The 26640-nt window shown below is 35.4% G+C and overlaps 1 protein-coding gene across 3 annotated transcripts in view; it reads left to right on the top strand.

Moving 5' to 3' along the window:
- The window catches only part of CNTN5 (contactin 5), a 1560624-nt gene that overhangs the window by 1429921 nt on the left and 104063 nt on the right, over nucleotides 1-26640 (top strand). For all 3 annotated transcript variants that reach the window (XM_072611297.1, XM_072611298.1, XM_072611299.1), the window contains exon 16: nucleotides 20124-20244. In XM_072611297.1, the coding sequence (XP_072467398.1) occupies nucleotides 20124-20244 (121 nt within the window). The remainder of the gene's footprint in view (nucleotides 1-20123; nucleotides 20245-26640) is intronic.

Below are 26640 nucleotides of genomic sequence, written 5' to 3'. Positions count from 1 at the left end.
ACAACTATGACTAATATGGAAATATTTTACATGATAGCACATGTATAAATTAGATCAAACTGCCTACCATTTTCAAAAGAGGAGAGGGAGGAAGAAAAATTTGGAAAGCAAAATCTAGTAAAAATGAATGCTAAAATTTTTCTTGGCATGTAACTGGGAGAAAAATAAAATACTATTAAAAAAGAAATGACTTCTTTAGTGTTTTGAGGGCAGCTAGGTAGCACACTGATTAAAGTGCCAGGCATACAGTCATCTTCAGATGGCCTCAGAGACTTGCTAACTGTGTGACCTTCAGTAAGTCATTAACCCTGTTTGCCTCAGTTCCTCATCTGTAAAATGAGGTGGAAAATAAAATAACAAAACTCTCCAGTATCTTTACCAAGAAAACCCCAAAATGGGGTTATGGAGAGTCAAACACAACTAAAACAACTGAACAACAATAAACCTTGTAAACCTTTAGCTTCATCCTCTCTCTCATGCTCCATCTTACAATGTCAAAAAAGCCTACTTGAGCATCTCTAACTGAATGTCCTACTCATCATTTAAAATTTAACATATCATAAACTGAATTTGTCTTTACCTCAAAACAAATGCCTATTAGAGAACTACAGTGCCCAAATTCTCTTTTCTTCTCAACTTTTCTGTTAACATCAAGGTTACTACCATCTTCCCAATCATTCACCAGGGCTCACAATCTAGGTGTTTTCCTTAACTCCTTACTTTCTTGTTCAGCTGACATATCAAATCTGTTGTCAGATCTTGTCTTGTATATATAACCTTTTGGTCACTCACACAGTCATCACCCTTCTACAGGTCCCTTTCCCCTTTCACCTGGACTGTCACATTAATCTTCCAATTGTTCTTCCTGCCTAAGGTCCCTCCTGACTTCAATCTGTCCTCCACTCAGCTGCCAAAGTAATTAAAAAAATCAATCTGATCATATCACTCTCTACTCAACAGACTCCATTGGCTACCTATTACCTGCAGTATCAAATATAGAATCATCTGCCTGACATATAAAGCCATTGAGAACATGGCCCCTTTCTACCTCTCTAGTCTTCTTATACTCTAGCTCCATTTGCTTTTTTGATATGCCTAGCACAGGGCTGTCCTCCCTACTCTGTGCCATAGCACTGGTATTGTCTTCCTTCAAGGCCCATCTCAAATCCTACTTTCTTCAAGTATCCTCCCGTCCTGTATCCCAGCACCTTCCCTTTGAAATATATATGTATATATATATATATATATATATATATATATATATTAACATGTACTCAGGTATATTTACTTGTTAAATATGTTGTGGGCAAGTCCAGTGTTTTTCCTTTGTTTTTTTAGCCTTTATCATAAATCCTGGCACATAGTACGTGCTTAGTCAATATTTATTGACTGACAGACTGTGTCTAAGCCTTCAAGTGCCATTGGAATTTAGGTGGCATGGCTCATCAAAACACACACATGCATTTACATGTGATAAATGTATTCATTCATATGTGCCTTCAAGAATTATTGAGGTGTCTCAATAATTTGAAACCATCATACCACAAAATTCTTCTGCCATCCCTCTCTCCACTTCTGGATCACGTCTCCTCTGTTTTCATTGCTCCCTACTGTGCGTATACTCACCATCCCTTTCTGACTACTGATCTCCGTCTCCCATTTTCTCTACTTTCTGTTCCCTTCCTTTTGTTTTCTTCCCCTCTGTCCCTTCTCTCAGTTTTTAATTCCAGTCTTCTAGATTCTAGTTTTGTATTTAAAAAAGCCATGAGTGACCCTTTTATTCTCCTCAGCAAAAAGGAAAAACAGTCCCTTTCTTCAAGAGAAGAAGGGCATACAAATAAGGCATCTACTGATGCCAATTGTATATCTTTGTTCTATGGTTACAATTCTTAACATTTGTAAGAATATTTTGATTTTCTATCTAATACCCTAGAGTTCTCCCTGATGTATATTTGACTAATCCCAAGCCCAATTGTCACCCCACTGACACAAGAAACCAACTAGGCATACTGGAATGAGGTATATTAAAGAAACCCTGCAATTTATTACAGTGGCTGACATGTGAAAAGGTTATAGGCAATCGGGTAATGTAGCCCAGAGAACACTTTATTTTTTTTGCATCTCTGATATTTTTTATCATTACAGTATTTCTCAAACATCTACTATATCTACTATGAGTGAATGTTTAGATCATAATGATATCTTCATTTTAACAAAGTTGAATTTTTGTTCTTTTAAATGTCTTGTCTCATATTTTATCTTTTTAATAGCAAAACATCAAATCCCTCTGGAATGCCTGACTTAGAGATCTGGGCAGGGGGTTGGGGGAAGGGTGTCGGTGGGCGGTATCAGTGAGGAATTCCTTGAATTCATTATTTTGTGTCTTACAGAGAATGAGCGAATTATTTTGCCTCTGTAGACAGCCTAAATTTGTCACCTATCTACCTACTCTTTGGCAAAAATGAGGAGACCTTGCCTAATGACATCTCAGAGACTGCGTAATTCATTTTTTTCTTGGTACCCCCAAGAACTCTTGATCAAGTATGCTTTCAGAAACTGAATTCCAAATACCTATCAGTTCACATTAAGCACTGGAACCTTTTTTCTTCTATGCCTACCTAGCATTTTATGTCTTCAAAGTGTTATTGGAGGCATTTTATGTATCTCATGTAATAAATATATTTAATGGGTATTTGGTGCTTATTTCTCTTCTCTGCAATTATAATAATGATTCGTTCCATTTCTGAAAACATGCCCAGTTTTTTTTTTAGTTTATGCAGATTGAATATACACTTCACACTAAAGAGACTATAATAACTCATAATCATGAATCCAGCTTTATTTAGATGAGAGTTTTAACAACTCTTTAGGCAACAAAAGCAGGAAGTCACCATCTCTGCTTCTCTTTTCCTACCATCGCAGCACATCTTACATACAATATATTCTCTGAGGAAAGAAAGAAATATTCACTGATTATGACCAGATACTTTAAATATATGAGTTTGCCAAAAGTATTAATCATATTCAATAACCATATTTCATAATCTGATATGCAGCTTTGTGCTAGTCAAGGAAAATGGAGCATAATTTGTGGAAATGATTTGCAACCAGCTTTCCTTTATGTTTAGAATGTTCCTTTTCCATCAGCTTCAGTCGAGTGCCTCCTGAAAATTAAATAAATCTGGAGTAATGTTACAGAAGTTGCAAAAATCCACTAGGCTTTTTCTCCCTGGTTCATTCAAGCAGGGTCCTAATATTTACGAGAACAATAGACTTCAGTTAACTTCCAGTAATGATTCTTTTCTCATTACCCTCTTATCTCAGACATGCTCTGTGCCCAGCACTACCAAAGGAAATAAAAGAAAGACTAGTTCTTTCCCTGAATAACCTTACTATGACTAAAAAATCTATATTGTCCAGAATGTGGAAGGTAAAAGGAGGATTTACCCAAGCTAGGCAGGAAGATCTAGGCTGTGCCCAGTAATACAGGAAATTGGAGGACACTGATAAAATTTGTATTCTTTGAAGAGGTTAGAAAAACAATGGAGTTTAGGGTCTAATTAGCAAGAATATTTAATTAAAATAGCAAACTACTAGATGACTCCAGTTTCCACTCCACCTGTCCTCCAGTAGTAAAGCATTGGGGCAGCTAGGTGGTGCAGTGAATAGAGCACCAGTGCAGGAGTCAGGAAAACCTGAGCTCAAATCTCACCTCAGATACTTGACACTCCCTAGCTGTGTGACCTTGAACAAATCACTTAACCCCAATCACCTCATCCTGGGTCATCTCTAGTCATCCTGATGAATATCTGGTCACTGGATTCAGATGGCTCTGGAGGAAAAGGAAGGCTGCTGACCTGCACAGCCCTCCCTCACTCAAAACAAAGTCAAGTCCAAGTCACGTCATTATTTCTCTGATGGCATGGTCTTCTTCAGCAACAAAGGACAAACACATACTGTAGCAAAGTATCAGTACCTCCATTTCTAATCTACTTTCATTGACCCTCTTCTTCCCTTCTATTCCACCATACCCACTCCATTTGACCCTCCTTCCCCATTAAATAAATGTATGGCATGTTTGTGCCATTTGTCTTTATAGAATTAGATAAGAATGATAAATTAGTTCAAAATTTCAGTTAGTCAATAGTCATTTTGTCGTTATTAATGCTCTCTCTGTAGTATGATGGGGAAAAAACTCAGTTTCCATTTTGAATATATATGTTCAGATCTTGGCTCTTCTACTTAATACTTGCATGACCTCAGACAAATCTCATAACTTATCTAAGCCTCAGCGCCCTCATATATAATATTGGGATGATGCTACTTGCCCCCTTCTCCTTAGAGGATTGTTCAGAGGATCAGATGAGAATGTGTTTGTGGAGTATTTTGAAAACAATCTTTTAAAATATTACTCGTTGTTAGTGTCTTTTCCCTTTCTCTCTTTCCCAAAATCTACCAGAAAAATCAAAGGTGATTGTTAAATGTCTCTGTTTGCTATGTTCCAAAAAATGCAACAAAGATAATACTGAGGAAACAAAAAAAAATAGGGAATCATCACTGTGAGTTGGGAGTAGTCAAGGAAGGCATCATGGAGATGCTGAATCTTGACCTAGTTAAAATCATTCAGAGTTGGAGGCAGCAAAAAGTTCTAGTGGTAGTCACTGTTAAAGCTGATCAGTGTCATTCTTATCCAAAAAAAGAGAGGAATATCAGTTCAAAAGTCAAATATAAGAGATTCAAATAAGAGCTTCCTTCAAAATTCTGAAGAGAGTAAGCCAGTGCAAATGGGCTTCGGATATAGATATGATAAATAGGAAGCTCATAGAATCTTAAGATTGGCAGACACCTTAAGAGGTCACTGAGCCTCAAGTTTCCCAACCTTCTGCCTAAACTAAACCTGTACGGCAGAGAGAGGGCAGAGGTAGTATGCTGTTGATCAAGGCCAACATATCCAGCCTCTCAAGTGTCTAGGTTATCTCTGCTTTGGGAACCCAGAGGCCAATTTTATCACATTTAAGTTTATACTATCCCCAGGTCGCAACTTAATAGACACCTCTAGAACTTGAGATATATATAGAGAACTTAGGCATTTTTTTGATAAATAACAAATGGTTAACTTGATTTTAAAATTCCAAGTATGTTTTTGAAGCACATTTTGATTTTCAACATAGTCTTTCTGTGTCTTTTAAGATGTTGGAGGGGGGAGGATCAGAAATGCAGGATAGAAAGAGATATCTTTCTTCTCCTCCATCTTCTCCTTCTCCATCTTCCTCTCCTTCTCCTTCTCTGTCTTCTTCTTTTTCTTCTTCTTCTCTGTCTTCTACTTCTGCTTCTGTTCTTTCTGTTTCTCTCTCTCTCCATACATACATACATACATATATATGTATATGTATATCTATGTAGGTATAGATATGCATATACACACCCATGCACACATACATATATGCATATAAAATTCTTCATCTGTAACTCTTCTGGGCTTGTGGGGGATTTTTTCAAATTTTTTGATAACTGCATTTCTTTTTTTTTCAATTTTTAAAATAGTTTTATTTAAAGTTTTGATTTCCAAATTCTTCTCCTCCCTCCCTGAGACAGCAAACAATTAGATATAGGCTATACAAGTACAATTATGTAAAACATTTCCATACTAGTTGTTTTGTTTAAGAAGACTCAAAAGAAAAAAAATGAAAGAAAGGGAAAAATAGCATGCTTCAGTCTATGTTCAGTCAATATCAGTTCTTTCTCTGGAGGTAAATAGTGTACTTCATCATTAATCCTTTGGGATTTTCTTGGATCATTGTGTTGCTGAGAATAGCTAAGTCATTCATAGTTCTTCACTGAACAATATTGCTGTTACTATGTACAATGTTCTCCTGGATCTGTTCACTTCACGATGAATCAGATTATGTTCCAATTTTCCCACATCTTCTCCAACATTTATCTTTTCTTATTGTGTCATGTTAGCCAATCTGATAGTTGTGATATGATACCTCAGAGTTGTTTTGATTTGCATGCCTGTAATCAATAGTGATTTAGAGCATTTTTTCATATGATTATAAATAGATTTAATTTCTTCCTCTAAAAACTGCTTATTCATGTCTTTTGACCATTTATCAGTTGGAGAATGAATTTTTTCTTCTTTTATTGCCATAGCTAACATTTCTAGCACACTATTAAATAATAAAGGTTATAATGGTCATCCTTACTTCATCCTTGATTGTACTGGGAAGGCGTCTAGCTTATCTCCATTACTCATAATGCTTGCTGATAGTTTTAGATAAATATTACTCATTATTTTTTAAGATTTAAGTTTATTTATTTATTTTTATTTTTCAACATTCATTTCCACAAGATTTTGAGTTCCAAATTTTCTCCCCTTCTTTCCCCTCCCTCCCCACCTGAGACAGCATGGTTTCTGATTAACCTTTCCCCCAGGTTGCTCTTCATTTTATCACCCCTTCCCCTTTACTTTCTTGAAGGGCAAGATAGATTTCTATACCCCACTGCCTGTATGTCTTATTTTCTAGTTACATGTAAAAACCATTTTTAACATTTGTTTTTAAAACTTTGAATTTCAAATTCTCTCCTTCCCTCCCCACTCATTTCTATTGAGAAGGCAAGCAATTCAATATAGGTTATACACATGTGGTTATGCAAAATACCTTCATAATAGTCATGTTGTGAAAGACTTTCTACATTTCCCTCCATCCTATCCCATTCCCCAATTATCCTATTTTATCAATTGACCCTTTGTCCCTTTTCTAAAGTGTTTGCTTCTAACTACCCCTTCCTCCAATTTGTTTCCCTTCTATCACCCCCTTTTTATCCCCTTCCCCCCCTACTTTCCTGTAGGATAAGATACGCAATTGAGTGTATATGTTATTCCCTCCTTAAGCCAAATCTGAGGAGAATAAGGTTCACTCATTCCTTCTCACCTCCTGCCTCTTCCCCTCCATTGTGAAATCTTCTTCTTGTTTCTTTTGTGTGGGATAGTTTGCCCCATTCTGTCTTTCTTTTTCTCCTTCTCCCTTAATTTTATTTTTTTAGATGTCATCCTTTCATATTCAACTTACTCTGTGCCATCTATCTGTCTATCTATCCATCCATCTATCTATCTATATTTCCTCCAACTACCCTAATGCTAAGAAAGGTCTCATGAGTTTATCATCTCTCCATGTAGAAATGTAAACAGTTCAATTTTAGTAAGTCTTGTATGATTTCTCTTTGTTGTTTACCTTTTCATGCTTCTCTTGATTAATGTATTTGAAAGTTAATTTTATTCAGCTCTGATCTCTTCATCAAAAATGTTTGAAAGTCCTCTTATCTCATTGAATAGCCATTTTTTTTTACCCTGAAGGATTATAATCAGTTTTGCTTTGTAGGAGATTCTTGGTTTTAATCCTAAATCCTCTGACCTCTGGAATATCATATTCCAAACCCATTGATCCCTTAATGTAGAAGCTGCTAGATCTTGTTTGTATTTCCACAATACTCAAATCATTTCTTTCTGACTGCTTAAAATATTTCCTCTTTCACCTAGGAACTCTGGAATTTGGCTACAATATTCCTAGGAGTTTTCCTTTTAGAATCTCTTTCCAGAGGTGATAGTGGATTCTTTCGATTTCTATTTTACCCTCTGGTTCTAGAATATCAGGACAGTTCTTTCTTATCTTTTTATGGTTCCCTTGAGTCTTTTATTAGGAGATCAAATTTTTTTGTTATTCATCTCTCATCTTTTAATTAGAAATGCTTACAAGTCCTCTATTTCATTGTGTCTCTTTTTTCCCCTGAAAGATTATATTCAGTTATGCTGGGTAGGTGATTCTTGGTTGTAATTGTAACTCCTGTGCCTTCTGGTATATCATATTTCAGTCCTTCCAGTTCTTTAATGTGGAAACTGCCAAATCCTGTGTAATCTTGATTATAGCTCCATGATTTTTAATTGTTTCTTTTTTGGCTACTTGTAATACTTTCTCCTTGATCTGTGAGCTCTGGAATTTGTCCACATTGTTCCTGGGAGTTTTCATTTTGGAATCTCTCTCAGGTGGTGATTGTTGTAGTCCGTCAATTTTTCTTTTGTCCTCTGGTTCTAATATATCAGGGCAGTTTTCTTTAATAATTTCTTAAAGGATGTTGTCCAGGATTTTACTTTTTTTCTGAAAGTGTTTTTCAGGTAGAGCAATAATTCTTATATTATCTCTCTTGGTTCTATTTTCTAAGGCATTTTTTTCCAATGAGAAATTTCACATTTTTTCTATTATTTTTTACTTTTTTGATTTTGTTTTATTGTATCTTGATGTCTCATAGAGTCACTAGTTTCCACCTGTTCAATTTTAATTTTTAAGGAATTATTTTTTTCAGTGAGATTTTGTACTTTTCTATTTGACCAATTTTTTTTTAAGGAGTTATTTTCCTCAATAAATTTTTATATATCTTTCCCCATGCAATTGATTCTTTTTTCATGATTCTCTTGCATCATTCTCATTTCTTTTCCTAGTTTTTTTTATGATTCTCTGATTTGCTTTTTAAAATCCTTCTGAAGATCTTCCAGCAATTCCTTTTGGGCCTGAGACCAAATTGTATTTTTTTCTTTGAGACTTCACATGTAGCCATTTTAACACTATTGTCCTCTTCTAAATTTGTGCCTTGATTCTCCCCATCACTATAGTAACTTTCTAGAGTCAAGCACCTTCTGGGTTTTTTTCTCATTTTTTTTTTTTTTTTTTTTTTGTGACTAGGTGTTTTTATGTGAGAGTTGGGTTCTGGTCCTGCATTGTCCCAAGATTTTTGTCCCGGGGCTCTGGTTCTTACTGTTGACTTTCACTGGGCTTCAAGGCTTTGCTGTTTGCTTTCTGTGGAGGGAAGACTTCTCTTCTTACTTGTACTGAGGGATGGGGGCCTCCCTTTTGACCTCCATGGATGTGAGGTTTAGCTTCTGGCCTGTTCCAGGGATGGGGCCTTGCTTCTGGGTTGCAATGATAATAGTCTTTCTGGTTTGTGGCCCTAGAGGAGTACAGCAGAACCTCTGCTTATGAATTTAATTCATTCTGAGATTCTGTTCATCATGTGATTTGTTCATATTGCAAAGTGAATTTTCCCATGGGAAATAATGTAAAGTCAGAAGATCAGTACCACATCCCCAAAAATATTCATATAAAAGTAATTATTTATAATTTTAAGTAAGTTCTTTGTCCCTAATGCACCTGAAATACAATAGCAATGATTAGTACACAATATAAACTGAAAATAAACTAGATTAACCTGCACTTACCTTTGAGAAGAGTCATGGCTGGTGTGAGGGAGATGAGAGGGAGGAAGAGCAGGAAGTGTTGTTGCTTAGAAGGAGAATTTCCTTCTATGAGAACATCAAGGATTTCAATGTCAGGAGTGTTCTATCTTATGTTATTTTCACTAAAAGTAAGACTAACACTACTGCCTTCACTTATTTTTTGTTTTTTAGAATCACTTTCATGTTTTGACTCACTGATTTTTTTTTTCTTTATGTTTCCTTCTGACTAGGAATCTAGTGACACTTGTTTTTGATATTTTTTTAATTTATTTATTTATTTTCAGTTTTCAACATTAACTATCATAAGTTTTAAATTTTCTTTCCCTTCCTCCCCAAGACAGCATGCAGTCTTATGTGGGTTCAAAAAAAAAAAAAACCTCATTGCCCTAGTTGAGCATCATCCCTTCACAAACCATTCAAGTCTAAACATGATGTTCATATTGCGAATTTTTGTTTGTCCTGCAAGACAAATTTTGTGAGAAATTTTTTCCTTGTCCAGTGAAGCATACATGAATCAGGTTACTCATAAACTGAGGTTCTAATGTTAAGTTTGTCCTGCTACTAGGTTGCTAGGGAAAAAAGTTCTCTCTGCTAGTAGGGCCCAGGGGTGAGGTCTCACTGCTGACTACCCCCAAGACAGAGCTTCACTACTGGTCAGCAATGAAGTAGAGCCCTGATGGTGGCTTGTGCTGGGGTAGGGTCACTAAGGTGGGACCTTATTTCAAACACAAAGACCATTTGCTTGGGGGCTGCTGATTTACAGGAGAACAGGGACTTTCAGGTGGATTGCCCCAATCTGGGATCCCTGCTGCAGACCCTCTGCTGTGAGGCTGGTTGGTGGTGCTACTCTTAGACCTGACTCTTTTCCTCCTCCAGTGAGACAGACCTTTCCTCTTGTGCTAGTAACTTGCCTTCCTACTCCTGGATCAATTCTGTGGCAGTTTTCTAGTTGTTTGGAGGAGAATTTTGGAGGGTTCCAGAGGGTTCCTTCCTCACTCCACCATCTTGGCATGGGAAATTTAGTAACTTCATTTCCCTAGAATTAATTTCCTTTGTAATCCTATAAATTAATATTGCGCATTTAAAAATATTCCTCTGAGAAGTGACACAAAGGCTTTACTAGACTGCCAACAGGGTTGGAGATATATACAAAAAGGTTAAGAATCCATGATCTAATGAAATTTTTACTGTGTGTCACTTGGCTTCAAATAAGAGATCAAGACTTTGAGACGGTGATTCTTAGGAGCTAACTTTGTGATAAGTTGCCAAACCCTGATGTTAGAAATATTCTATATGTATGTGTTGCTATATGTACCTAAAAGTTGCATTCACTGAGAAACTAGTCCCTTCCATTCCACCCTGTTCAGAAAGAAAGCCATTTCAAAGAGGGCATGGAGATGAAGTTACAAAAAAAAAAAAAACTGAAATAGGTTTGATTGTTTTTTTTTTCCTTTTAAATTGGTAAAATTATTGAGTATTGAACTCCTCTCATTAACTGGCTTCCTTCAAGACATTTTTTTCCTTCTGCATAAGGCCCTTTCCAGACCCACCCCCACCCCCCACATGCCAGTACCTCCTTGTACGACACTGCTTCCTATCAACTGTGTATATGGATCATATATACCTACTACCATCTATTTACATATTGTCTCCCGTATTAGAATATAAAATTCTTCAAAGCAGAGATTCTTCCTGCCTTTCTTTAAATCTGTAGAGCTTAGAACAGTTTCTGTCTTATAGTAAGCACTTAATGAATGCTTCTTGAGTGACTGACTGGTTAACTGAGGGCCACATGAATATTATGAAAGAATGCAAATGCATGAATTTTCATATGTCATTTATGAAGCACATTGAAATTTGGGGTAGAAAGAATCTTCATAAATAGCTCTTAAACTTGACCATTTGGGAAAGTCAGCATTTTCCCTCTGTATAACCTTTTCCAAAATTGATTCCATTTTTTTTAATTGTTTCTTAACTTCTCCATAAATTCAGGAAACTTGTCCCTTGGTGACCCTTATTATTGTGGTGAAATTACTTTCACTGTTTAACAGTCCCACTGAGTTTCAGTTTAAATTGTTGTTCCAGATAAGTAGCTGATGGTAAAGATTTTTTAACCCAAAAAAACAACCCATATAAGGAAAGAAGTTGGAAATGTGTAGGAGAAATTTCACTGGCTTAAACAGGATATTATACTTAAATCTCAAGCAACAGCAACTGTATGAGAAGGGGAAAGTGTGTGAAATAAGAGAAGAATCATCCCTTTCCAAAAAGAAAAAAATATTATCATCATGTTATACTTTCTTCACACAACAATTAAGAATGGAAGGTGAGTGGGGTAATGAAAAGTAACAAAATTATGCAGGGCAGTAAAAATACCCCAAATGGTTGTAACATCTCTTAGTTTCCATAGCATTTGAGGAAATGCCCTAAGACCAGAGCAATTCAAATAGCAAATAAGCTTTGCATTCATAATTGAGAAATGATGCTTGAATCAATTAGTCAAGGAGTGAATGAATCAATCAACCAATCAATCAATCGTACTCCAAGAATGTTAAAGTTTCTGGATGAAAAAGAAGTAATATAAGGGTTTTTCACTAGGGAGGAAGGAAAATCCCCTAAAATGCTGGACTCTTAAAAAGAAGAATCATTTATGAAAAGAAATTTCTAATCAAAGGTTAGGGACATCAAGTGTAGATTAAGTGATGCTTGATAATAGCTACAAATTATCAGGATAGGTACCAAACTTAGTCTAGGTTCTTATTCCCTTGAGACACTCACATTCTCTAAGACTATGAAGTTTATTGTTTATTCTTGTATTTAGTCATTTTTGTACATTTTTGTTATTATTGTTGTTAAGAAAAGATCTAGAAATTTCATACTACAGTCTGGTTCTCAAATTAAAAATGGATATTTTGCAAAATATGGCAGCTCCCACCTACAAACTCTGCCATGAAGAATGTTGAGGTTGATGAATCATCTATCTTCATGAAGATTAACAATAATATCTAGAGCCCACCAGGAGTGGGAGGGACACCAAACTGCCTAAGGAAGGGAAAGCTGGCCAGGTCAGAAACTGGGCAGGTCAAAGTTTCCATGTCAGTCAGAATAGGATCAGTTCTATGAGCAGACCCTGCATTTCCAGTCTTGATGAGACAGTCTCAAAATGTATTTATATGTAAATATACGTCCATTTTGCTTCAGAGCACATGACCAAGGCATCACTACCAGCCAGTGACAATATACCTTAATTATAATCCAAGTACCTTAGAAGAAATTAATAGTTTAGCATCCAGGATTTACAAACTTACATCTACAAAGTGAGCATGATAGAATCTTGCAGATTAATTTGTTAATAAATTTGAAAAGAATCTAGATAAGAGAGCTAGAAGTTGTAAAAGCAACAGGGAATTCAAAAGCACAGGAGAAAGAGCAAAATGAATTGAACAAGTAGGATTCTGAAAGGATAATGACACAGAGGTTCTCTCCACCTATCTTTTCTTTTCTAAAAGAGGACATCTCAGTGTACTATTAGAGGCCAAATATGAAAGTTACAAAAACCAGTAGGATGCTGTAGCTAAAGAGAATCCTGTAGGTATCCTATTGTGTGACCAGTACATTTAAGTGTTCCAGACTTGCTGGTGTTACAAGAGAAGCTCATTGTAGACAGTCAACACAGCCTTTTCTAAACTTCAGGTTATCAGAAGCACCTTTGATGCTATAGGTCTTAAAGCCAAAAGCACCACAAAGGAAAAGTAGAAAGGAAAATGATTATCGATGGACACAAAAAGAGATGGCATGACTGCTAAGAGAGGAAAAGTGAAAATGAAGTGTAAATGGAAGAAAGCAAGCATCTGTTAGAAGTAACCATTTCATTAAAAGTTCACTAAATCATGCAGGTTTTCCATCAGGAACTGCAAGCTGTGGGCTGAGATTAACTATAATGGGCTCCCTCATGAATTCTTCTCATTACTCCTCTTGAAAGATCAGTAAATCTACTGAGAGGGTAATTTGGGTTTAGTCTCCAAGATCAAATCATTTTCCTTTTAATCTCTCCTGTTTAGAATTGTCCATATATGTGATGCATATATAAAGCCAAAACAAAGGGATCCATTAAAAATGAGCCTATTCCAGCTCCTTCAATATTCTTGGCTCCCAATACATACTCAGTACTTTAAAAAATGTGGTCATTGGTTTTATGTCAGTGATAGGCAGTGATGGAGATGCAGCCTGTTTATAGAGGATTGCATGCTATTAAGTAGAAGAGTCAAATAAAGGACAGGCTAGAGAAGACCTTATTTGCCTTTCTCTGCTGACTTCTGTGAATCTTTTTCTGAAGAGTAATGGAATCCTTATCATAGAAAAGTTCACTTCTCACTACAGTGCCACAAAAGAGCAGCATAGCATGCAATCTTTGACCAAGGAAGAAAAAATAAAAGATATTTGAAGAAATTAGAAGAATTTATCAGGTCAAGAAAGGGGGAAAGGAGAAGGCAAAAAATGAAATAATCATTTAATAACAAGCGGATGAAAATGAAAACTTTTTGTTGCCTGCCAATATGATATGCCATGCAAAAAGCTATCAATGAGTATAGGTTTGCTCCTTGAAATATTTGGAATTATCTTTTCCAGTTTACTTTCAAATACATTTTATTGATGTATTTTGTTTTTTAATGAAAGGTCATGTCTCCTGTACCCCCAAGAAGGCCACCTCATATTATAACTAAAAATTTTTAAAGGTCAAACATAAAAAGAAAGAAAGGGAAAAAATCAAGCAGAATGGAACAATGTCTCAAAAAATCTGAAAATTTGTACAATGTGCCATATTCATGGACCTCCCACCTCTGGAAAACATACGCAGTTGGGGATGTCTCTTTTTGTCATTGCTTTCATGTCATGTTTATTTTTTGTAATGATGTAATATTCCCTTTTTGGTAAAGGGGAGGTTTCTTTCCATTTACATTATTATAGAAATTGGTTGTTTTATTTTCTTGACTCTCTTTATCTCATCCTGCATCAGTTCATGTAGATCTTTCTATGCTTTGTGGTATTCATCACGTCATTCATTTAATAAAAGTACAGTAATATTCCATTATATTAATGTACTATGTTTAACTATTCCACCAATCAATGAGTATTAACTTGTTTCCAATTCTTTGCTGTCCCAAAAAAGTATTGGAATATTTTGGTGTACATGGAGACTTTCTTCTTCTCAATAGCTTTCTTAAGGTATGAGTCTAGTAATGGAATGTCTGGGTCAAAGGGTGTGGACATTTTAGTCACTTAGTTTGAATAACTCCAAATTGTTCCAAAATAGTTGTACTGATTCATAACTCCACCAATAAATTACTCCTGTGCCTATCTTCCCACAGCCATTACAACATTGTCCTTTCCCATAGCTTGTCATCTTTGCCAATTTTGCAGAATATAATGCTTTTTTTTTTAAAGTTCAGGGGTTGTTTTGATTTGCATTTTTCGTATTATTATTGATTTGAAACATTCTTTCATGTGGTTGTCATTTGAGAACTCTTTGTATGTTTTTTAGTGAAATCTTTGTGTTAATTGCTTATTTATCTTTAGATACTACCTTTCAAAGAAATTTAATACAGACTTTTCCCCTTTGACACCTTCCTTTCCTGTCCTATGTGCATTGAATTTGTTTGTGCAAAAGCTTTTCTGTTTCATGTAATCATTATCTTTTGTAATTGCCCCAACTTCCTTTGCTCTGAAAGGTTTCTCTTCCAATTTTTTAATGGTACAGTATTTTATATTAATTAAGGTCATGTATTCATTTAAAATATATGGTAGAATATGGTATGAGGTATTGATCTAAGCCTAATTTCTGTCAGACTTCTTTCCAGTTTTCCAGTGCATTATTGTTCAGATTTAGAATTTGGTATGCATTCAAACATTTGCTCTCTCTCAGTTAAAAATTTTCCTAATGATTTTCAGTCTCTTATCTTTTGTTATGAAAGAACATACAATAACCTAAACACACTTATTATCTATTCTTTTTCTTGGATGTTATAATGGTGTCTATAATTTGTGGACTGGACTGAGTGTTTGTGTCCAGAAGGGGAAGTTTGTGGGACTGGTGTTTTGTACAACTTCTGAGGGAGGTCAGGAGGGAAGCTCATCCAAAGGGCAAATTTGGAAATTTCCCTGTTCATATATGTGGTTTATTTGCTTTTTAAAATTCTGTTTGCAGACAGACTTTGAAGAGCATTTTAAATTCATCATATAATCAGATAACTAGAGATTTGCAGTAGGCTGTGAAGACATGATTAATTATGTGCCATTAAATTATTTTCTTATAAATCAGTCTTCTTTTTTTAATCATGTTTTATATTTTTACTCTTGTTGCCCCTTGATCTCCATGTTCTCACCAGACCTCCAAACTGTACACATTATTGCCTCATTGTGATGTAGATTTTAATATATGACTTTTACATATAATTTATCTGTGTTTTTGTTTCAATTGAGTGACAAGGTCATTTACATAAAATAGAATTGATTCCAAAATGTAATGGTAGAAAAAGAATTGAGAATAAACATCTCTATTGCATTTGGAAAATTACTGAAGTATCTTCATTCATGTAATGGCTATTTTCAATCTCAGTTTCATCTCCTGTGAGATAGGGAGATTGGGCAAAATGACCTGCTCCTCCCCTTCTTCTTCTAATTGGGGTTGTGACTGACCCAGCGTCACACAGCTAGTAAGTATCTGAGGCTGGATTTGAATTTAAGTCCTCCTGACTCCAGAGCCAGTACTCTATCCATTGTGCCACCTAGCTTCCCCAGACAAGATGATTTCTAAGTCCCTTTCTAGATCTAAAATTCTATGGTTCAGTGAAGGAGAAATGGAGCAAATGCCTGAGGCAACCTGGTACAATGGATAGAGCACTGCTTTGGTAATCTGAGGACCTAGTTTCAAGTTCCACCTTTGATACAAGGTTGCCTTGTGACTTTGAACAAGATATTTAACTTCTATAGTCGTCAGTTTCCTCATATTTAAAATGCAGAGGATCAGAATGGATGGCCTCTGAAGATTCTCACAGTACTAGATGCATATGTGAACCTATGATTCTGTGACATGTCCAGGCACTTTTTCACTTCCCAGTGGTCCCTTTACCTGGCTCTTATATCATTCATAGATCTTTCATTATATTAATATTAATGGGAGCCACCTTAGCAAGTGTGAAGTAGTTCATCAGATTATACATACTTTAGCTAACAGAAAGCATTAAACAAATTAGCAAGCATTTCTGAACGATTACTGTTTTGATAAATAAATAAAGATCTGCCTTATCAGGGAACATTTACATCTTCCCAATCCATAAAGATACCCATGTGACTCTTCAGTTTCAATAGTGTGGACAACCTGAGTCCTCTGGCTTCAGTCCTGTGATCAGTGCATTCCTGCTTTGTGCAAACTTACACCAGATTCATTTCAACTAGTGTCACTGAATAAGTCCTGTAATGACATTTAAATAAATTAACAAGGTGGGCCACTATTGTGTCTTTTTGATACAATAGCCCTTGACTAATAGAATTCCAGAGACAGAATGATATATAGAAGGCAAACAGCACCCCCCTCCATTTTACATGAGGAGAAACTAAAGCTTGCCCAAGACCACCAATGAGAGAGAGGGCCTAGACTTGTCTCCTGATTCTCTTGCTAGTGATCTTCCCATAGTATTTTGCCTTCCACTAACATCTACAACCTTTCTCCCTCTATTCTTCCTAGCACATGTCTAATTTGCTCCACTAATAGCTTGTAGATTCTAGTACTTCAACAATGTACAAAATGCATATGTAGAATCTGTGCAATCTAAAACTTTCACCCTGCATTTGATGGAAACAAATAGTAAACAAAGCATGAAACCTGAAAATATAAGATACTACCCAAAAGTCATGAGGGAATGTATTTAATCAGTTAGAAAACTAAATTTGTGTAAAATTTGCAAGACTACAATTGAGTCAGGCAGTACCCAAAAGGATGAATCTTCCTGAATTTCCTATAGTCCATCTATGCCTCTGAACCATATCGGGCATCCAAATTGTGGCTTCTAGTTATAGTATAGTAGGTACTGAATATACTGATTAAATGAATTAGATATACCATTAAGCTAATGTCTATGATATCAAAGGGAACACATTTGTTATTTAATCCTCCTGTGATATAAATTAGGCCTTCATCAACTAAGAAATGAAGAGCTGATCTGGAAGCATATAGATTCGAACTCTTGATTTATAACTTTGAGTTATGTATATACGTGTTTGTTATGTATGTACATGTTTGTTTCTGCCATTAATAAAACCAAAACTCTTAACAACAGTTGAAACAGATATAAAAAGGATCTTCAGTAGGAAAAATGATTTTTTTGAAGGTAAGCATGAAAGCAAAAAAGAAAATCCCTAAAGTTTAAAGGCACATGGGTCTGGACCTGTGGCCTTAAAATATAAAGTTGTGTGAGGCCAATAAGTACTCTGTCTTTTGAAGATATGTAAGTAGTAGACAGTAGAAGACAACTAGATGATGATCAAAAAATGCTCTTTGTTGTAGTCTTATATAACAATTTCTCCCAAGGCAATTAGAAGGATGTAGAGTGGGCAGAAAGCACACACTTTGAAATATTTGTTATGACATCTTAATGTATTCTCACCATATTATCCATTTCTTAAAATATCCAGACCAGAAATTCTTAACATTTTTTATATCATGCACCCCTTTGGCTGTCTAGAAAAAATGTAAGGACCCCTTCTCAGAACGAGGTTTTTAAATGCATAAAATAAAATATATAAGATTACAAATATTGAAATACAGTTATCAAAATATTTTTAAACATTCACAGATTCCAATTAGGGCTATATCTTAACAAGGATTACATGAGGGGTTCTTCTAAGTCCTTGAAAAATATCTCCCTCAGAATATGATAATAAGAAAACAAAGTCCCATCATACTTCTAGACAAAAGAAAGAAATACTCATGCAACATCATAACGAAGCCTTTCCAGATTAGGAATTGTCTAGGTGTGGTTCAAGAATTATTACCTCAAAGAAGCCATGATTTCTAAAGGTACTCCACACAGAGACTCACAAGCTGCTTCTGGTGATTGCCAAGAAAATAATGTATTCACATGATCTACAACATAAGAAAGCACTCCTAAAACCTAGTGTCATTGTCAGACTTTTTGTGATGTCAACCTATATAAGATTAAAGGAAGAATCAAAATTAAAATTGTGGCAAAAGGTCCAGCAAACTGTGTTCCAAGAACAAGCAAAGTTTTAAAGTATAATTTTCTTTATCATCGCATATATGTGTATGTGCATTGATTTCATCTGCATGAGAAAATCATAATATGGAAACCCCTTCTATCAATGCAGATCTTCAACTAGGGCACAACTTACCTAGACTTAGGAAGTTACCAAGGGCACTGAGAGCTCAAGTAGTTTGCTTATGTTCATATGGCTAAGTATGTGTCATAGGCAGGACTTCTGACTCTGCTTTCCACTAGGTCACCTTTATAGTGGAATCATAAAATTGTAGAAGGGTAGAGTGAGAAGAAACCTCAGAAGCTAGCTAGTGTAAGTTGTAGCCATTGCAAGAATCCTGTCTACAAATATTCCACAGATAACAAAAAACCATACTTCAGATTCTTCTTGACCCAAATAACCATGATGTGGCTTCATTGGGATTTCAAACAGCTCATTTTGGCCTTTTTCAGTTTATTAGGACACACCTTAAACATTTGTTCATGTGTTCGGATATTATTAATGGACAGAAATATGGGTAATCTTTGAAGCAATCATTGCCAATAGCAGAGATCCATATAAGGGATATCTGGATTCATTCCATTCACTTGTCCTTTGTATCATGAAAGCTTTAAAGAGTATTTAAGTTTTACAATATCATTACCTGAAGCAAATATTCATCTAGCTGTTATAAATAGCTGATTTTCATGTGCGTCATAATAAAGGAAATCATTTCTTCTCTGAGAGAGCAAGAGACAAAATTAAATAATGAATGGTTTGTTTGCACCATTCATCCTAAAATGTAAGATCATCACAGATCCTATGAAAAGATAAATCCAAAAGGTATTCTCCTCAATGCCTATTTATCATTATAACTGTAGTTTGTTCTGATTACCTTCTAATCATGCGCCAACCAAGAATAGGGTGTTTTGAGCTTTCTGTGCATGCTGTAACTTACAACACTGATTAAGAAAGATTGGTGCTAATCTTAACACCCCAATCTTGATTGCTATGAAAAGAATTCATCTTTTGCTAAGGAATGTGGTTAGGAGTCTAGAAAACAACAGCTCAGACCTTTTCTGAGACTGTTTTCCATGGGCCAGTCCAAGAAGTGATTATAGTCAACCAACATGGGAATTTCTTTTCTGTCTTCTTACTTTCCTAGAAGCTGTTTTGTCCATTAGGAATATGTTCATTCTTAATACAAAAATGGGACAATTCACGTGTAAGAAAGCTGCATTTTATCGTTCATTGATCACTTTTTCTGCAACTTTGAAAGCTATGATAAATTTGAATGTACATAGCAAATATATTTCCTAAAAGGGCTTTCTTTGGCTGTTAAATCTTTATATGCAGCATTAAACATGTCTATGTTTTTTATCCCCAATTAATAACTGCTTAAAATAATTAACGTTTTCCTTAGAGTAGGACCTGTTTGAGTTTTGAATTGTTACATAAATTGTAAAGTCCTAAAATGGGTACTTTGGCTCAATAAGCAAAGTTCCCTCCCCCCCCCCTTAAAAACCACCTTGAACCAGGCAGGTTTGCAACATTTTAAACTGGCACTTCATCCCTCTTTCAGCAAGCATCCTCTGCAGATTTAATGATCAGGAACATCCTTCTGATGCATGCTGGGAGATATGGCTGCAGGGTACAGACCACAGCCGACAGTGTGTCAGATGAGGCAGATCTTCTGGTTAGGGGTGAGTATGTTCATAGTGCAGTCTGAAGGCATGATCACTATAAATTACCATACAAAGGAATTTAAATGCATGTACTTTGAGCACATCAGTACTGTGCCTTATACTTCTAGTTTTATAATACGTCATTTTTTTTTGTTTAACCTTTGTCTCTGAAAGAACCTAAATGGTAAATTGATTCATAATTAATGACACAATCAACAAACTCAGTGAGAAAAACCAAGGTATTTTTAGTAACAAGAAATTATAAACGTCTTTATTTAGTGCAGTTGGGTGAATGGAACTGTTTTCGTTAACAATGCAAAACAGAATTTTTAAAATTAAACTTTTGAGTCAATAAGGCATTTGGATTTTGTAAGTCAAATTTTAATACTCTTATGGAAAGTACACATATTGTTTCAGTAACTCTTAGATCCTATTTTTGTGACAGAAAAAAAGAGAACTTCAAGAATAACATGAGGACATTTAGGCCTGTTAACTAACAGCGGCCTAAAATATCTGAAGATGTAAACACAAAGATTATGTGTGAATCAATAATGGTTAAATGTTCAGTGTTTTATTGAAACCATAGATCCAAATCCACACACGTATACACACACACGTGTGAGCTCACACACATGTGCACACACGCGCACACGCACACACCTTTATTTTAATCTTCCATATGAGATTTCTTGAATATCATTGTGTATTGCATGCCATGACCCTTGCTCATTCTCTGGCTTTATAGTTTTTTCATTTTATCCAATGGTAGCGAAACCTTATGTTCTAGAGTAACATCTTGCTATTTATCTATCTTGCACAGTATTTTATAAATTCATATTTAAAATCTCAAAATTGTGGAAATACTAAAGAGAAAATACAAAATATATGAGTTTTCCAGTACTTGTATTTAGTCATTTCTATTTGAGTGTTTATTGACTTCTGTTTTATGTCCATTATTGGTAAAAAAAAAACAAAAAACAAAAAACAAAAGATGTTTCTAAGAGAAGAAATGTTATTTCCTCATATGGGGAGATTCATGCACTTTTTTTACCCTCAGAAAGGCTAGTTGTGTTTCACTTGAGCTTATATGGAGTGTACATATCTTTATTACTGGCCTGTTATAAATATTCAGCTAAGTCAGTGTTCATCCCCTTCATAGAAACCTAGCTACCTAAAAGTCCACCTTTGTGCTACATTAATGAGTCTTATAAACTTCCTTCTCTTCCACAGCAGTCAAATTTATAGAAAAATTGTCATTTCTTCAGCTTACCTGGTCTACTTTAGATTATCTCTATTTATTCTTTAGTACTTGGTAGTCATTTAGAATGATGCTCCTTAGACTGGATTGTTTCCAAAGGAACAATGCCATTTGGACTCCCTTGCTATTCCTTTTGGATATTGCAAGGGGTGAATGGAAATAGCATGCTCACATTCTGCTTTGTAAGTAAAATTGAACTAAACAAGGCTTGGAACATAACTCAGGTTTGGCTGCTTCATGTTCTGCTCATCTAGCCTTTGGCTTTATGCCTAGGAGATGATGGAATACATAAATTCCAGAATTATACTTGATAGCAATTCCAAACAGGTTGCTATTGTCTGAATATTCATGTAATATTCAACTCAGGACCTTTCACTTTGCTAGTTTGATCAAGTAGCCAATTTCCTATTATCTATTTGTATTATTTCTCTAAAATTAACACAAATGGCTCAGTAAATACTGCTGTGTTGTCCAATTGGACCGAACCAGATTTAAGCACTGAATTGACAGTTGTTCTGGTCTCCTCTCACCCCCCACCATCCCATGCAGATGTGCACACACGATTTTTAAGTTAATTCCTAGTGATTAGAGGAAATTAGATGGTTGAGGGTTGTTGGTTTTTATATGGAATTTTAATATAGTTCTCTTATATTCCTCTCTCTTACTTTCTCTGTACCTCCATTTGCTACCATGATGTCATGCCTTCATCCAGTCCCAGGCTAGAGTATCAGAGGGATGTTTTTAGGTTAAACCATTTTTGATGCTAGTCACAATTTCAGTAGCAGAGTCAAGCAAAAGTTTATTTGGAAGTATGTCATATAATAATGGGGAGAACAAAAGGGAATTCCATTATCTATTTTTCTATTCTGTAGGAAGTGATCACTGTATTGGATTTAAAGATTAAGGATTTCAGGAAGTGAGTAAAATATTTTAGCACTGGAACTAAACCAGGATGGAGAAGAGAATGTCCTCATCCTTCTCATACACTATAAGTGGAGGTTTAAGAAATCTGTACATTTCCATCTAAAAAATTCTATTTCTCCTCATCTCATCAAAGCCAAAGTTCAATTTCACAAGCCTCTAAAACTAGTATTACCTGTAGACAATTTCTGCATATGATCTGATACTTTAAGAATTATCAGCAATACTTATTTCCACCGTAGCTAGGGCTATATGTTGTCTGTGAATGTCAGTAGTGTTATTGGCCTCTAATCTACCATTATCATCTTCTAAAAATGGAATTTCCCCATAAATAATCATCTGAAGCGTAAAAATCACTTGTTTTAAGCATTTAATATTCAGTGGAGCAGTATTACCATGGCATTATGCATAATTTGGAAAAGCATAATAGAAGTAATGAATATGCTAGAGGAAATTATTCTGGTATGCTATAAAATGAAATGGAGACACACCTGAACAACTGTCCACAATTTTAGAGACTTGTTCTAGTATGACATGACTACAAAAGGTATGGATAGATGATACCATAAGGAATTATTTTTTGAATCAATAAAACTATAGTGCTCTGTTAGTGGAGGGGAAGGAGATATAGAGAGAGAGAGAGAGAGAGAGAGAGAGAGAGAGAGAGAGAGAGAGAGAGAGAGAGAGAGAGAGAGAGAGAGAGAGAGAGAGGAGAGATTGAACATCATTGATGCGGATATTCCATTCAAAAGAACTAAGGCTCTTGGACAATTTAAAGCAATGTCACCATTAAAAGAACTTAAGAGAAATATCAATTATTTACTTTTATAATAACATAAATAATATGATTCAATGATCATACAGAAAGATGATTTTATACTCAGGACATAAATACTGCTGAGGAAAGGATCTGCATGGCTTTCAGGCTGAAAAGGAGTTAAATTTAAACATAGTTAAAGGGAGCTTATGGCAGAAGGGGCAGCTACCCAAGTCACATCCAGAGGAATCTCCCAAAGCTTTATATTTTCATAAGCTGCATTACTATTGCTACTCTACTTTGGAGTAGTTTCCAAAAGGACCACAACTTGTGGAGTAACCTCTGGATGTTGGTGGCGACTTGCTCTCAGAAAAAAAAAAATCACCTTCTTAGTTCTTTCGAGATATGTACTCTCTTTGCCCCAAAGCTGGGTTACAGTCCCATTCCTGGGGCTGTTCCATCCTGGAATGCATAAGAATTCACTAAGCAAATGGAGGTCATTTCAAAATAAACCTTTAAGCCACCCTCAGCTTCTTCTTTGCATTGTACAATTCAAATACTGTTTTTCAAATCAGTATATTTCTCCCCTCAAAATTTCCCAGCCTTTTTCTCCCTTTTAAAAATAACTCCCTTGAAATTGCATCTACTTTCCTTTCTTTGCTTACTTTTCTTCTGTCCAATAAGAGGTTGGTGGTATGAACTTTGAACTCAGGAGAGAGTCTAGGAATGGGTGTATGAATCCAGGACTCATCTACAAAGAAATGACCCTTGAACCCATGGAAGATCATGAAATCACTAAAAAGGAGAATACAAGTGGGTTCAGGAGAGCAACTTGTGATGCACCTGCCAGAGGGTGAGCCATGGATGCTGATCCAGCAGAGGAGACTGAGAATGAGAAGGCAGACAAGAAAGAGGAGTATCATGAAAACTCGGAGAGGAGAAAATGTCTGGGAGAAAAGAGTGGTCAACAATATTAAATGCTGTAGAAATGTCAAAAAGAATGAGGACTGAAAAAAGACTGTTCCACAAACATTTTATTAAATTACATACTGTAAGGAAAATCTATGTGAGATACTTGGGAAACAAAGATTGAGATCCCTCTTGGCTGTGATGTCATGTGATGTTTCCCCCTCGACAACTTTGCACAGAGGATCTTGTTATAACCGTGACCACAGGAGGAGAGAATTGAAAGATTTTCTTTCTTCTGAATCTGAAAGTATAAAGCATTACTACTCTTGGGCCCAAAGGGGAAGAATCTGCTTCAGGGAATATTTGAGAATACTTTCCGAATAATTGTGGTGAGGAGGAAGTCATCACTGATTTGTTTCAGCTTCAAATATCTCACACAACAGTCTGTCTTTCATCCTGGCATGAGCTATTATTTGGTTTCCTATTTACAGCACTGCACTAGTGAGACATAGAGGTCATGATAATAATGGAATTGATCCAAAGGTTTAACTCTGACTAGTTTTCAAAACTTCAAAACACAAAAGTTCATAAAGTATTTAATATAACTTTTTTATTGTTTTCCTTTTCTCACATTCAACATCGTGCAGTAAGTTCAGTTTCCCCAATTTTGAAGAGGGCAAATTTGATAGTAGGGAGCTGTACATACCTTCAGAGTGATGATAGTTTGGGATTTTGATCTGTCAGTAGGTTCCATTGTTAAAAATATAAACTTAAGAACCATAGGAAGGAAAGCTGAGTTTGTCAATATACTACAATGTTCGGGTGTTAGGGGTAGGGAAGGAAATCTCAGTTAAGTTGAGGTGCAATGAAAATTACAGTTCATTCTCAAGTAGTTTTCTTATTTGTAATGAATGATAATAATTTACAAATAGTATTAATTTACAAATAACACTCATAATTCACCTTAAAGTTTTCAAAACTTTTCATAGCAGCCCTGTGAGTCATATAGTATACCTGGTTTTGTCACCATTATGTAGACAAAAGAACTGAATCTCAGAATGATGGAGGGACATCTGGTGAAATGTCAAAGGCAAGAGTCCAATTCAAGTCTCTCCTGCCTCTGATCCCAGGACTCTTTCCGTGGCACTGAACTGCCCCTGAATATTAATTAATTATTAATTAGGAAATAAATATTCATTAGAATCTAATTCACAAATAATTAATTTAAGATGAAATCTAAAGAAGAGCAAATTTTTCTGTTCATTTGAAGTAAAAATACAAAAGGCCTTAAAAAAATTAAGTGGAATAAAGTTTTACTTCTGAAGAAAAACATAATAGATTGAAAGATGGCCTTGAAGCCAAGAAGCCCCAGGTTCAAGTCTCACCTCTGACATATACTGTCTTTATGACCTTGGGCAAGCCATTTTAACCAATCAGTGCCCTACATAACTCAATACATTTCAGAGAAGGCTCATAAATAAAGTTTCCTCATCTTTCCTTATAAGTTGCCTATACTACTGAAATCATAGGTCCAGTCTCTCCAGATTTAGACAATGAGATAACATGAAGATTCTCAGTTTGAGTTTGGTAATTGCTTCTCAGTTTTTTGGCTGAGATCAAGTTCTTGGCATCAATCAATCAATGCTATGTTAAGCCCTGGCTTCAGACAAGGCTATAGATATATTGCAAACATATCACCCTTCACAAGCTAAATTGACTGAATGCAGGATAACTTCCTTTGAATTCTTCAGATAATTTTAAACTTTGGCTTTTTCAATTTCTTTTTGCTAATTACATTTCTATCATCCAGATATAACCTTATAAGTCATACAGACTAAATAAAATATCCATTGTCCTGATAAAACTTAACTAATATCAAATAGGATTTTACTTGCCATAAAGAAATACTGGTTTTTTCTGGAGCTAAATTTTTCCTTTTGTGTAAACATTCTTGGGGGAAAGTAGAAACAAGGCTATATTAGAATAGCTAAAGAACCACGTCTCAGTTGAGATTGAATGAGTTCTGTGTCTGGGCTGTGAGTTCATGATCCCAAAAAACTGATTAAAAAGTAGAGAAAACATCACATAAGTGCTTAACTTTTTACCTACCTAATAGCAAGGAACTGATTTGTCTGGTTTGAGCTTGCTAATTTTAAATTTGTTTAATTTAATTTATTGGTTGTTTGAGCAGATCTAAAAATATAGTCAAAACAATTCAACCAATCTGCATGTGTGTGTTTGAATATGTGTGCATATGTCATTGTGTCTGTTTGCATGCAAACCCAGAATTAGTAATTAGGTAAGGGGGTTGGTGTAAGGAAGTATTGATTAACATGCTGTAGAGCACAGCTGATTGAATGAAAGAATTTTTTTTTCACTTTTCACTTTGTCAGCTTAGGATTACATAGGTACAACCTCCATTGCTCACAAAATTTTCTTAGCAAAAGTTTTGAATGACTTTTTCTATACAGATAACTATTCTATCTGTATTCTCATAGTTACCCAGTTAAAAAAATAATTGCCTTTTTTATATTTTCATGATGAATCTTGTGCCACTAATTAGGAGAAA

Source organism: Notamacropus eugenii, chromosome 5, assembly GCF_028372415.1.
Source record: "Notamacropus eugenii isolate mMacEug1 chromosome 5, mMacEug1.pri_v2, whole genome shotgun sequence".
In the NCBI taxonomy this organism is placed as follows: Eukaryota; Metazoa; Chordata; class Mammalia; order Diprotodontia; family Macropodidae; genus Notamacropus; species Notamacropus eugenii.
Note: the sequence above shows the minus strand (reverse complement) of the source record. Positions and strands in the feature narration are given on the sequence as shown.